This window comes from Corythoichthys intestinalis, chromosome 7 (genome assembly GCF_030265065.1).
Source record: "Corythoichthys intestinalis isolate RoL2023-P3 chromosome 7, ASM3026506v1, whole genome shotgun sequence".
Lineage (NCBI taxonomy): Eukaryota > Metazoa > Chordata > Actinopteri > Syngnathiformes > Syngnathidae > Corythoichthys > Corythoichthys intestinalis.
In genome coordinates, this window is record NC_080401.1 from 43975607 (window position 1) to 43989993 (window position 14387).

At 41.1% G+C, this 14387-nt stretch overlaps 1 protein-coding gene across 4 annotated transcripts in view; it reads right to left on the reverse strand.

Moving 5' to 3' along the window:
* Nucleotides 1-401: 401 nt before the first annotated feature.
* Nucleotides 402-14387, reverse strand: part of LOC130919330 (discoidin domain-containing receptor 2-like) — a 73525-nt gene continuing 59539 nt past the window's right edge. For 2 of the 4 annotated variants that reach the window (XM_057841928.1, XM_057841927.1), the window contains 7 exons: nucleotides 11115-11277; nucleotides 8275-8480; nucleotides 8070-8197; nucleotides 7754-7951; nucleotides 7416-7650; nucleotides 1739-1888; nucleotides 404-1681 (listed from right to left, as the gene is read on the reverse strand). In XM_057841928.1, the coding sequence (XP_057697911.1) occupies nucleotides 1550-1681; nucleotides 1739-1888; nucleotides 7416-7650; nucleotides 7754-7951; nucleotides 8070-8197; nucleotides 8275-8480; nucleotides 11115-11277 (1212 nt within the window). In that variant the 3' untranslated portion in view covers nucleotides 404-1549. Of the gene's footprint in view, nucleotides 1682-1738; nucleotides 1889-7415; nucleotides 7651-7753; nucleotides 7952-8069; nucleotides 8198-8274; nucleotides 8481-11114; nucleotides 11278-14387 lie in introns of all 4 variants that reach the window. The other 2 variants (XM_057841929.1, XM_057841926.1) reach the window with 2 other exon arrangements.

The window sequence follows — 14387 nt, forward strand, 5'->3', positions numbered from 1 at the left end:
GGACAAATCTTGTCCAAGGATCATATAAGCACAACATTATCAGCCCGAGACGTCGTGCAGCCATAATGAACTGGCAAGAAAACGATAAACCATGTCGCAAAGCGACCACATGAGTTCGCTGTTGGACAGCACAAAAAGCCTTGCTTTAAAACTTACCAAAAGGCAGAATACTTTCTGAGCGGGACATGTGCGTTAATTGCGTCAAATATTTTAACGTGATTAATTAAAAAAAATCAATTACCGCGCGTTAACGCGACAATTTTGACAGCCCTAATAATAAGTAATATAATAATTAACTTTTACCTGTTGGCTCCCGTCACCAAAACAACCTTATTCATCCTTTCACCACTTCGCCAACTAAACTAAATGAATAAATACATTTAGCCCGAGTATTTCTCTCGGGCAAGAAAATTCCGGGCTTTTGAACTCACCATGGAGTCATACATGACCCACCCTCGCCATGATGTGATTGGATGAAGCAGTCCAACCCCAGCCAATAGGTTCAGCAGAAAAAAATCACATCAGGAGTAAGCTCCGCCTATTTACCAGAGCCCCGTTAATAATGCAAGAAACTGTCCAGGATAGATTTCCCCGTTTTATATTGGGATTTCATTTGTACGACATTTGTTTACACATACAATATAAAACATTTTTACTTACAATGATGTACAAAAACACTGCGTGTTTGATTCAGGGACATAGATTTGCACCCACTCAACCCATTTTACACACATGCTTGACCCTTTTGAGCACCTTGAACCACACCTGTTTTCATGACAACTTGTTCATGTTAACAGCTACTTCCTAACACATCTTGCATCCATCTGTACACAAACCGTTATCTTAATTACTAATCCAATTATCACTTTAATGCACGAATCATGAATTAAAAAACAACAAAAAGAAAACACTTGTTGAATTCCCGCGCTAGAAAGGGTTAATGGTCTTAAGTGCCAACTTTTGAATAACTGTCCACTGTAGTAGCCATTGTCCCTGAAAGGATTAAATACTTCAAATATGAAGAGAAGGCGCCTTTTTCTACAAACAGAAACATTCAAATATCAAAATGTATAAATATGAGGACAAATTACAGGTAATTGAAACATATAAACACAGTCATTTACACGGGAAAGAACAACATAACAGAGTTGACGTTTCCTTCTTATTCAACAATGAGACTGAGATGAAACACTTGAAATCTGCTGCACTAAATCCCCGCTACATTCAAGCAGTCTTCGGAACAATGACACAAGCAAAAATAGAGTCCTTGGTCATCTTAAAATGTGACCGCTCGGGATATTTCAACTTCATATTTCAACGTACAACATGAAAAGTGCAGAATGTCACTTGCTACAGTTAAACTGGAATAACACAACCATACACTGTGTTGTGTTTTGTTGTAAATATATTTGGAAGCTTCTGTGGTCGGTTCGTCGCATTGACATCCGCCACGCAGTGTTTTCCAAATGCGAACACAGGTGACACAAAAGTAGCTTAAGCCTGGATTGTGTCAGACAAACAGTTTTTAACTCCCTAAATCGCAATGGACCTAAAGTTGTATTTCCAGGAGGGCTCGGTGTATTTCCTGGAAGGAAGGCCTTTCCTTGGTGTTTCTCCTCCAACAGCCCAGCATGACTTTGTAGAGTGTGTCCGGGCACAGTACAGGTTGTGGCAGGTAGATCTGCAAGAAAATGAGGTATTAGAAAAATGTCTTGCTATTGTTTCCATCGGTGGTCACCTGTCGTTTCTGATCTCTGAAGAACTCCCCCGTGTTTTCGATGACTTGCTCATCCGTGAGCTGCGAGTAGGGCTGCTCTTTGCAGAAGTTCAGTATCTCCCACAGGGTGACGGCGAAAGCCCACACGTCACTCGCTGTGGTGAATTTACCCTGTGTGAGGAAAACACGTTTTTATTGTTGTTATAACAACTGAAATGTTGCAAACAAATTCTCCTGGAAGTTATGCAGACAAAAATCGTAATGTTCCTAATTCAATACTTCTTTGATAGTTAAGGGGATTGTGTTCTATTCTTAACGTGACTGTTGATAAAAGCATTTTAAAATGATATTGGATAATATCAACTAGGGCTGCAGCTATCGAATATTTTAGTAATCGAGTAATCGACTGAAAATTCTATCGATTAATCGAGTAATCGGATAAAACAAATATATTTTTAGGTGAAGAGCAATTATAAATATACATGAGAAAACAAGACATTTCATCTAATCTTGAACCATTTTCAGTCAATCAATGTCTTTATTTTCGATGTATATTGTAGCTAGAATTAAAAAAAAAAAGACTAATTCACTGCTTTCACTCAAAAAACTTTTAGATCTTATTTAAAAAAAAATATATATATATATATATAACCTAAAAATGCCGTTACGCTTGATAACACACATCACTTAAAAGTTAGGATTTTTTTCCCACGTGTTTCAATTGAATTTCTCTTTGTGTCAAGCCATTTTTAAGTTCTAGTTAAGTTTTAAGTTAGTCTAAACTGTAAGTCCTGATAGGATTTTGAGTTTTTGCAGTGTTCAAAATAAATGTATGATACAGGCTGTACTGGAGCACATTAGGGACCAGTGCTACTTGGTGTTTTATCCAGCAATGACTACTGAGCTAAAATTGATAGTTAGCATGATTAAGTTTTTATTTTACACTCTCATCACTCCACAATGCTATGTTATGTTAAAGCCTGTATGTAAGACACGTTAGCCACGCAACGACAGTGGTCATAATTAATTGAAACCTAGTCCTCCGCATGGCTAACTTTACGTGAGCTAGTAGCGAAAGGAACGTTAATCTTATTTATTAGCGCTTAGCGCTCTTTATTAGCGCTTAGCGCTGTACTGCTTTAAGATGGCGGCTGTTTAATAACGCTGCCCAGACGCGGTCGAGTCTGTCATTGCGCATCTAGTTCAACATACATGTGATCTTTATGAGACGCATCAGACGCTAGCTGTTACCAACGTAGCATCGTGCGGGCTAGTATTTGGCAACGTCGGCGTCGTTTGTGGCGGCCGTCAGCTGCAGTAAGTTCCCCCCCCCCCCCCCCTTCTTCCTCTCCGCACGTGACAGCGCGTTGTCCCGCATTAAAAGTAGTCTGAGCAAAACGTGATGCTTAGCGCTGTCAAAATAAACGATTACTCGAGGTGAATAAAATTACTCGGATCAGTTTTTAAACTCGAGTTACTCGAGTTGCTCGAGTACTCGTTTCAGCTCTAATATCAACATCAGTTTTTCATTATCGGGTTTGGGCCAATAAGCATTTTGCCTTCAAAGTTAATGTAGAAACTCGGGGTGTGACAAAATATCGAAATGGTGATCAATCGTGATACTTTGTATCCCAAAAGGTTATCGATATGCTCCTGCCAAGAATCGAGATATCGTTTTAAAAAGGTGTCAATGTCTTAAAAAAAAAAAAAAAAATCTTCCGCCATAATAGTGTCTCAGTAACTCGAAGGCTGCATTTACAATGCATGACGCCCAATCCATTTTGACTGGGAATGGTCGTTCATTCGAAACCAGAGCGTTCACAGTCATTCTGTCCGATTTTCAGGGCATTTACAGGTCACTTGCAGTCCATTTTAGGGCATATGCAAGTCATTTCCTGTTGAGTTTGAGTCACTGCCTATTCGTTTGGGTGATTCCCAGATCACTTCCTGTTCTGTAACTCAAAATAAACACGAAGTGACCCATAAAATACCTCAAAATCAACAGGAAGTAACTGAACATCAACAGGTAAATGACCTTAAATGGCCCAAAATTACCTCATTGCCTGGCAATGGCTGCCACTGAAGGCCAAAGACATTCAAATGGATTGGATGTCTACTAGTGATAAACTCATTCCAATTCACAGCAGAAGCTTGTTTTTCTGTTTATTAGTTGTTTGTAGAATATCCTAGAATGATTTCCTGACCAATGTATCAATATTCGTTGTATCGCCATATCGTCAGATCATCGTTAACGTGAGCTTTGTATCGCAAATCGTATTGCATCGTGAGTTACCAAGAGGTTCCCACTCCTAGTAGAAACCTTTGCCTTTTTACAAGGGCTAGTCACATTTTAGTACAGCAGTTATGCTTATTGACCATTAGATGTCTCGAAAGCGAGATGCTTGGGATTAAAATCCAAGCATTTTCAAGGATTTCAAGGACCTGTACAAACCCTGTGCATATACAAAATTGCATTGGTGCTGTAAAACTGCAGATTTGCGTGATCGAGGGCATGCACTACTTTTTTTTTTTTTTTTACCGGTCCTGTTCAGCTGATTGACAAGCAGAATGGAAATCTGAGTGTCCGATTGGTCTGAACATTTTTAATGTATCACATGGGGGTATGGATACTCCCATTTTGATCGTTCAACGTGCCTCGTTCATTAGGAGAAAGAAGCGAACAGGAAGGAGTTCTTGGGGGAATGAAGAAAAGAAGAAAAGAGACAAGGACAGAAAGACAGAAGAAGCACAAACAACAACAAGAAATACATTGAACGCCTACACTAACTATGAATATGATAGTGTTATCGTTAGCTAGTTGTATTTCCAGTTGACACCATGTGAGGGGCCTGATGACCAAATAGAAAGGGGGGGGGGGGGTTCAGAAAGATAAGTGATAGGGAGGGGTGGAGTGTACACAAATCAGCCATGTGGGGTGTGAATCCCTTGTGAGTGAGCATGTTGGTATCCTATTCTATGCAGGTGATCGCTAATCCTGACATTGAGTTTTTCTGCTTTAGTGTGTTTAATTGCACCTAGTCATGTGTGAATCCAATCAGACATTTAATAGTCCTGCAGACGAGTGGAAATACCGCGCGGGAGCCACTACAGGGACGCGGCCCTCTCCAGCCAATCGGGTTGTTGGGGCCAGGGCAGCCCATCCCTCCTCCCGCAGCAAGGGGGCCGCTGTCATCCCCCAGGATCCAGGGTGGTCCCCCGGGCCATCCACACCCCAATCAACCGGCCTTCAGGGATGGGATGAGGGTACGCGTCATCACCCCAGCTGCCCACCCAGCCCACAAGCCACCACCGCAGCCCCCCAACTGACACGGAACACCGTGGGACCCCCACAGCCCACAAAGCCTAGGACAGGATCCCCACCCAGAGCAAGCGATACCCAGGCGACCCACTGGCACCCAGCCAGTGACCTGCGCCCGGGCACAAGGAGGATACCCAGGCAGAAATGAGAGGGGAAGGCGGAAGTAGGAGTGCGCTGTGAAGCCACAGCGGGGCAGCTTAGGATCGGAGCATCCGACTCCCCCAGCCCCCGCGGTTGGCATCCCAGGCAGAGAGGAAAACCATGCCCGAGGAGCCACGCCATAGAGAAAAAGTGTGGGACCCACCTACCGCCCCATTACTCTGGCTGCCAGGTCCCTGCAGTGGGACAGCAACTTAGGGCCAGTGGCGCCTCCAGAAATTTTTCATCGGGGTGGCCAGATGGGGCCACTTAAAATCTTGGTGTGGCACACCAAAATTAAGGTGCCGTTTACATGGTGACTCTCCGAGAATACGAAAAATTTCAAAATCGCATTTGCGTCTCCATTTGAACAATGTCGCAATTCCGCATGAAAACGATGTAGTACTCATGTCAGACCCTAGGGGGCAGTGCAGATTTACAGGGCGACAGAGAATGATGCACTTTGACCCCACCAAGCTCCCTCAGCCCGGAAAAAAATATGCCCGCCCACTCGAAGCAATGTCATTTTTCTTTTGTTCAAAAAGGCAAAAAAATTGAAACGTTCAACATATTTAATTTAAGAATATTATTAAAACAGTAAATTAAAGCCGACATTCCGCCATATTTGCTGTTTTTAATGTTTAGTAGCACCACTGCGCATGCCCAATGTGACGTGTACGAGTGCTGACGTTACGGCGCGGTGTCGCGCCGCAAGAGCCTTTGATATGCATGCCGAGGAAGCCCCCCACAACCGGATTCTTCCACTTTGGAGGCGGGATTCAGAATTTTTCGTCTTCGCCTTCCATCTTCGCCGACACCATATGCACGCGAGGCGAGTCCGCTACTCAGTCATTGCGTCTTTGTGTCGCAGAGTCGCCATGTAAACTCCTTCTAAAACCCATAATTTCAGGTTTTCATTATATTATTGCAGTAAAAAGGTCAGGGGAAAACTATCAGAAAGACTTAAGGACACGGCTACTGATATACTTTGGTGTATTGTGTAATATTTGATATTACTAATGATTTAATGTGCATAGTCCATAACTGTCCAGTCAACATTTTGAGTTCTACAACAATTCTGTTTTATTGTGTTATGTATATATTAGGCATAAGGTGTACATTTAACAAAACAAAATAATTACTGGGGAAAAGCAGATGCTGGCAGATTTGCATTTTGGATGAAATGCATAACTGATGCTACAACAATCTATATTGGCAAGCGGGGTGGCCAGTGGGGTGGCCAACAAATGTATAGGGGTGGCCTCGGCCACCCCTGGCCACCCCCTGGGGGCGCCATTGCTTAGGGCAGTGGGACCGCCGCATGGAAGTTCTTCCCAGCCACCCGTCCCACCGCCCCTGCTGTGGAGTATGATGTATGTGGTGCGTTACAAAAGTTAAAAGAATGGCGGGGCCTGCCGTGAGGTTCCATCCCACAACCTTGGTGTGCGATGCATCAAAATCAAAATCATGGGGAGCCGGCTGTACGGCCCGTTCCGACTCTACCCGGAGGCATGCATGAGTATGTAGGTACCAAGATGAAAGATATTTACAGTGCAAAGTGTAAAGTGTGTGAGTTAAGAGACAGGCTTCCGCAGCCTGCGGCCGGTGGTCCTACAGTTTTATAAGAAAGACAATTCCTTCTATTTTTCTTGCACCCCTTTTATAAAACAGTGATGAATACGTTTTCCGGCCACAGGGTGCACTAGGCTCACTTATATGACCGCAGTTACATTCGTTCATTCGTCGTCTTCCATTCAAAATGGATTGTATGTCTAGCACCGTCAATGGCGGCCACTATGTTAACAAGGAAGTGACTAAAACCAACAGGACATAGCCCGGAAATGCCCAAAAGAGCAATAGTAACTGATCCAAAATTTACAGAAAATGTGCATGTAAGTATCTTAAAATGATATAGAAGTGACCCAACATTAACTCATAGCCTACCATTGATAACAATAGACGTCCAATTCACTTATATTGGAAGGACTGGCTGTGAACTCGCCCCTCCCAGTCAAAAAGGGTTGGATGTTGAGCACCATCAATGGCAGCCAGTGAGTTTAGTTATTTAACCAAAAATGAAGTAGTCCAGCCCACATCAGATCTAATTGCCATAAATGTGGCCCGCAAACCAAAATGAGTTTGACATCCCTGATCTACATTGTGCAAAGTGCAATCGTCATAATGAAGGTATTGCTAGGTGGTTAACACATCAGTTGAGGAAGTAATTGGATTGCTCCTCACCAGAAGGATGCTCTCCCAGGACATCCAACGGATGGGCAGCACCGCTCGGCCTTGGATGCGGTAGTAGTCGCTGCTGTATAGATTCCTGCTCATGCCGAAGTCGGCTATCTTGATGGTGAAGCTCTTGCCCACCAGGCAGTTACGTGTGGCCAAGTCTCGGTGTACAAAATTAAGTGAGGAGAGGTACTTCATGCCTGACGCTATCTGGGCAGCCATGTAGCACAGGTTACTAAAACTAAAAATGAGAATATGAGTAGAATGTGAAGTTAAAAAAAAAAATCAAGTCACTCATCAGAATTTAGATACAGCGTGAGTACTTTAGCTCGCTCTGCGCTTACCTGACAGTAGGCGCATTGCTGAGCACTGCCAGCTGTCCCTCTGGCTCGTGGCGGGACAAAAACTGGTTGAGGTCCCCGTTTTCCATGTACTCTGTGATCATGCACAAGGGGTCGCTGTAGATGCACACGGCCAGCAGGCGAACAATGTTGGGGTCCTTCAGGCGAGACATGATCTTGATCTCTTTTAGGAAGTCATTCCTAAGGATGCCCAGAAACATACAGTGTAAGTGAAGTTTCATGGTGGTCGTGTCACTAATGTTAGAGAACCACTGGAGTAGTGTTTTTCTATGCAACGGCAAACATTTGAACTCCATACCTTGCATTTTTGCTCGCATCTGCCCGCAGCATCTTCACCGCCACTAAAACCATTGCTTCTTCTGGCACGTCAAATAAAAACTCTTTATTCATAAACTCCTGCATTCCTTCTGCCTCACAAAGATGCACCTAAAAATAAGAAAAGAAAAGCATATGATACGGTCTGACCATTCTCTACTCTCAAATTCAAGGTGTAGCATGCCAACCTCTCCGAACTGGCCCTCTCCTAGCTTCTCTTTAAATGTGAGGAGCTTCCTTGGAAACTCCTCGACCGCCACGTCTTTTCCGGAGAGAAGGTCCATGGCGAGCGCAGGGATGGCGTACGTGTTGCCTCCGGTCACTCCCTGCAGGGTTACAATGTCCGCTTCGGCATAGTGTGGGACACCATCCTGGGTTGACGTACTGCTGGAGGCTGGAGAATAGTGATACGAAGGGAATAGTATCATTTTCCATCTATACTGTACTATGTTTTAGTCTAACCTAGTGCTGCAACGATTAATCGATTAACTCGAGTATTCCATTAGAAAAAAAGATTCAAATTAAATTTTGCTGCCTCGAGTATTCTTTTAATTAAAGCGGGGTTGTAATGGTTTATTTTGAAAGTGTTTGCAGTGAGTTTTATTGATTTGGGTGGCTACACTGCCCTCTAGTCTCATTTCACATGGCTGAATCCAGCTGGTCCATGTTAAGACCAACATAAGCTAAGTTTTTGTTTGAGCTAATGTTTTCTAATGCATTCGTAATTTAGTTTACAGGTATATTTAGCCATTTTCTGTAGGATTATGTGTCCAAACCATTTGTTAAGAGCATTGTTGGAAAAAAAAAAAAAAGTTTGCGTTTTATAGCATTTAAGCTTGCAGACTTTTGCTGTGTAAGTTAGCCAATTGTTCTTTTGTTGTACATAAATCCTTATTATAATTTTTTTTTTAATAACGTTTGAGGCTCAGCTCGGTTATTTTAATTTTTCATGTTCCTTATCCGATTACTCGGTTATTCGAATAACTAGTTCATAGATTCATCGACTACTAAAATAATCGATAGCTGCAGCCCTACTCTAACCCATACAATATAAAATAAATAACAATTAAATTGAGGTTTAAAAAAACAAGTAGAAAATATTTGAAGTATGAGTAGTTGGACATGGAGTGATTGGACTTTGTAGTGCCAAGACAACAGGCAGATAAGGGCAATAACAACTACAGGATGCCCGCTGACTACAGAAGCCGAAGGCGCATATCATGCAGCTGAGTGAGCAAGATTGATGTTGACGGAGCGAGAAAAGCAGGTGATAGCCAAGACATCTAACAGCCCATATCTGGACCACCAAATCCCACCATCAACTCTTCTGGAAACCAACAATGGACAGTCCTGAACAATGATAGGACATCCTCTTTTCCTACAAGGAGCATCTGATAACAGAGGAACCCGCGACAGAGGAGTTGACACTCAGCACTCATTTGGCGCTGAGGCTGGCAAAATCCTCAACTCTCGCTGCCCTGACAACAGTAACGCCCGAACCCTCCTACCCAATCCACAACAGACAATAATCCTACACAACGCCCAAACACACCCTTCTTTCGGCCCACAGCCTGCCCCACAAAAGCCTTCAAAAGACTGAATTCTTTAGCTAGAGCTGTCTTTTATCAGAAATCTTTTGTTGGCCTGTAATATGGTGACCCTTAATCCAGTCTTCCTCTTCATGTGGGTCTGTTTGCCATTTTTGCCTTGCTGTCTGATTGTTGTCGACTTAATAATAAATTGTCAAAATGTGTTTCAAAGCCTTCTTCCAGATTTTAAAATGGAGTCAGTACAAAGGGTTAAAACTAAGGTGAACACGTGGAGTTTGGCCTTTCGACCGGGTTGTTGGGGGATGTGCCGCCCAAGGTTGTTGGAATTGTGCTAGCGCAGTTCCAGCGGTTTGGCTGCCGTTATTCCGGCATTCTGACTAAAAGGTCAAATTCTAATAAATGTACCGGTATATAAAAAATATAGATAATAAAAATGCTCTTGTCAGGGATTGTGACATTAACAGCGATTCTACAGGTATCATCAGATCTCATGTAAAGCTCTTTAATGCCACTAATGCAGGTAGTCGACTTTACAAATCCGGAATCTCGACCACCATTTTGTCTCCAGTCATTTTTTTTTGTCACGTAACAGTGTACAGTGTGTGTTTGAGGTCCGTATTTTTCTCAGTCTAACAGCTGTCAAGTTCCCCTGCAAATATTGGTTTCTCCAATAAGGGGGAGCTGTTGTCTCACAAAGGCCATGTTTACACCTAGCAGGGATTTTTAAAACAAAGATCCTGCCCTCGTACGTCCTGAAAAAATATAAATATGTCTGCAACAGCATGCTTGTAGAAAAAAAAGCTTCCACAGCCAACCGCATTGTTTTGCTTTCAAGTACATTCATAACTATGCACGAGAAGTAATTGTCCATAATACCCCCATCCTTCACTTTGTTCTTCAATATGAAGCACTGCAAGAGTTTGTAAATACATAGAAGCAAAAAGCACCTGTCTAATAATGAGATCTAAACACAAACGATGTAAAAATTGGTCTCAAGTGTGACGTAGGAAGTTTGAGAAGTTTGTCACAGTCAGTGACGTTTCCACCGTTAAATCTTCAGTTATCAGTGTCCACATGATGGCGCCACAGATGCAGAATCTGCACATCTTCACTTTGGACGGAGTTTAAAAAAAACAACAACAAAAAAACTTGTTTTCAATGCCCAAAATCTGCATGTGCGTGTGGATGATAGGCCAAACTGTAGAAAAAGTTCTTCTTTTATGTAGATATGTTGATATTATTTTAAAATGCTTTAATTGGCTGATATTATTGGCTGATTTATTGATATTTTTTTAACTCCAAAAAATTTTTGTAATTTTTTTTTTTTTTTAATCCATCAAACCTATATAATTTTTAATGCCTAGAACATTTAGTTTAGTGCTTTTTAAGGCCTGGATTTCGACAAAATCTATTTAATGACTTTTAATGCTTTTTAATGACCTGCATAAACCCTGCTTAAAATAAGTGTTTCAGCATACCAGGTTCCTCTGAGCTCTGTGCGAACTCGGGAAGCTTGCTTATAAGCCGCGATGGCTCCTGGTAGTCCGGACCCAGCGGGAAGATGCGTTCGTAAGTGGAGCTGGATTCTTGTTCACTGGTGGTGCTGCTTGGCTGGTTGTGACTGTAGGCGAAGGTCTCGCTCTGTTAATAAAGGGAATCAGCGTTATTTGACATGCGTTTGAAGGCTGTGTCCTTTGAGATCCAGCAGTTGGTAGCAGAAGACTTTCTAATAATTATTGTAAAAGTTTTACTTTAAACTAGTTTGTTTCTATATTTAGTTCTGCCTCTTGATTATTTTAATGGTAATTCCACTGTCGAACACTAGATGGAAGCACACTGATTGTGTTTTATACTAAACTTGACTAACTGAAAACTATGGAGTCACAGGAGTGCCAAAATTAAAAAATAAATAAATGAATGAATAAATAAATAACTGAATGAATAAATATAAAGAGAAATAAATATATAAATGAATAGGTAAATAAATGAACGAATAAATAAATATAAAGAGAAATAAATATATAAATAAATAAATGAATATGTAAATAAATGAACGAATAAATAAATATAAAGAGAAATAAATATATAAATAAATAAAAATATAACGGTATATTTTGTCATTGACATATAACATAGGGGAAACTATGTAAAATTTGGTCTGGAACATAACCGCCGCGATGAAAATTTTACATGAAGTAGCATATGAAAATAATTAACTCCTCACCGTACGACCATGGATAACATGACAATAAAGTACTGTGGTAGTTCTGCAAATGTATCGAATTTATAAGTTAAACACATTTGCAGGTCAAAGTACCATTGTATTAACACTATCAGGTGTCGTCAAGTTTTGTGGGGAATCAAAATTTTAAAAGTATGAATTAGAGCTGTCCCGACTAGTCGACGTTGTCGACGTCATCGATGACGTAAATGCGTCGACGGGCAAAACATACCGTCGACGGGTAATGACGGGTTAAAAAAAAATTACATGGGGATAAAATTTAGAATGGGGGGCGCTCGCGATACAAGCGGTTGTTACTGGCACCCCCAAGGGGGCCGCTGTTATTTCAATGTGACCGGCGTTGTCAGATTGAGCAAAGAGCAAGAAAGTGGGCGAGCGAGAGAGAGGGAGCGAGATCGGTGAGTTGGAAAAGTGCACGGGTAGCGCCGAATTGAGTGGCTGCATCCCCCACGTTTTTTTTTTTTTTGGTCAATAAAAGTATCCATAAAGAGCCATCCGACGCCTCTTGGGGGTTTTATGCACACCGGCGCCTTCCTTAGGAGGAAATCGGACGAACCCAGACGAACCGACGACAACGAGCTAAGAGAATCGCCGGTTCACTCCTCACTACGGCAAGGAGTTGAAAACATTGCCAATTTCCAAAAAGGGCAGAATTGGTAACACGTGAAAGCGACATAAAGCCAAAAAAGCGGACCAGAATAGCCAGAGCCTGGAATTATTTCAAGGAAAATATGGAAGGGGCCACTTTGTGTACTCTTTGCTAAGCTGAGCTCGCATACCACGGTAGCACGTTGGCTATTAACAAACACTTGAAGCGCCGTCACCCAAGTGTAATTTTCGAAGACAACAAGAAACAACAAGCTAGCGGATTGTAAGTTTTTACAACTTTCTAACGATTTTCTAAATGGAAGTTGCCTTTATGTGCGTCGTATCAACGTGCATTTTTATTTAATAAAATAATTAATATAATTTTTTTTTTTTTAATTATTATTAGATTTATTAGGATCATGGAAGCTCCCACTTGGGGAAAATATATACATATATCCTTTATATACATAATATAATAAACATATATATGGAAACAGCACTGGCCTGCTTAATGTAATCCATGACTGCACTAATGTTAGTTACTTAATATTATAAAGTATTACATATAGTAGTATACTATAAAATTAATACTATATATTTAATTTTTGTTACTGTGGGTATGTGTGCCTTTCATTCAAAATAATTGTGGTAATATTTCAGTGTGCCCTCTACTTTATCTATTTTCAAGTTAAAACAAACAAAAGTTGAACAGTTTTTCCCATCCCCCAAAAATGCGGAATGCACACCAGAAAAAGCATCTGAACTCACACAAAGTATTCTGAAAATGGTTGTCCGGGACATTGCAATTCATTTTAACATTTAGAAATATATAGACCAGGGGTCCCCAAACTTTTTCCTATGAGGGCCACATAACTCTTCCCTTCTCTGATGAGGGGCCGGGGTCAGTTTGTAACAGAAAAAGTGTGACGATTGCAGGAGTGCCTAAATGTAAAAAATTTGTTGTTTTTCAGAAAGCTACAATCAAATAACCCTTTCTGAATTCTTCACAGAACAAAAGTAAATAAAATAAATATAATATAATATAATATAATAACACTATTAATTCAATAGATAATAACCAAATAACCCTTTCTTGGTTCTTTACAGAAAAAGCCAGGAAATAAATAACACAAGTAAAAAAAGAAATTGTTCAGGGGGCCGGACCAAATGTGGAGGCGGGCCGTATCCGGACCGCGGGCCGTAGTTTGGGACCCCTGATATAGACAATGAAATACCACAAAAAGAGTAAGAATTGTTTTGACTCCTGTTAAAGAGGTGAAGTCACAGTGTTTCCGTTTACATTTTTTTGCACTAGTTAATGCCAGCAGCGTTTGACCTCACTGTTTGTGATTTATTATTGGTATTTATGTTATTTATTTATACGTTAATAAAGAATTTCGGTGTTCCAAAATGTTTTTTGTGAATTAATAAACTTGAACAAAAATTTCATCATTAAAGTAGTAAAAAAAATAAAATAAAAAAATATATATTAGATTAGTCGACTAATCATAAAAATAGTCGACTGACTTATCGGGAGGAAATGAGTCGTTTGGGACAGCCCTAGTATGAATATTATATATTGTCAAGCCCGCCGCCTCTGTAAAAGCCGAGTTCAAGCTAGGTGCTAACGCAAATGCACAGCTACATCACTGCTGTCTTGCCTGCCGCTTTTGCTCTTTGCTGACGTAATTGCTGCATGAATTCCAATTTGGGAGACTTGACAGTTCAGACCGCCGCCACATTCTGGAAAAATGTGGCCCAGATCGGATTTAAACCACATACAAAAGTGACTCAGATCGGATTTGAAATGGTCCACTTCTATGCGAATTGTCACGTTCAGACCGTCAAATTAATGCCTCATTCAAGTCGGAAAAACATGAAAAAATCGTATTCGTGCATTAAGATCTGTTGGTACGAACCA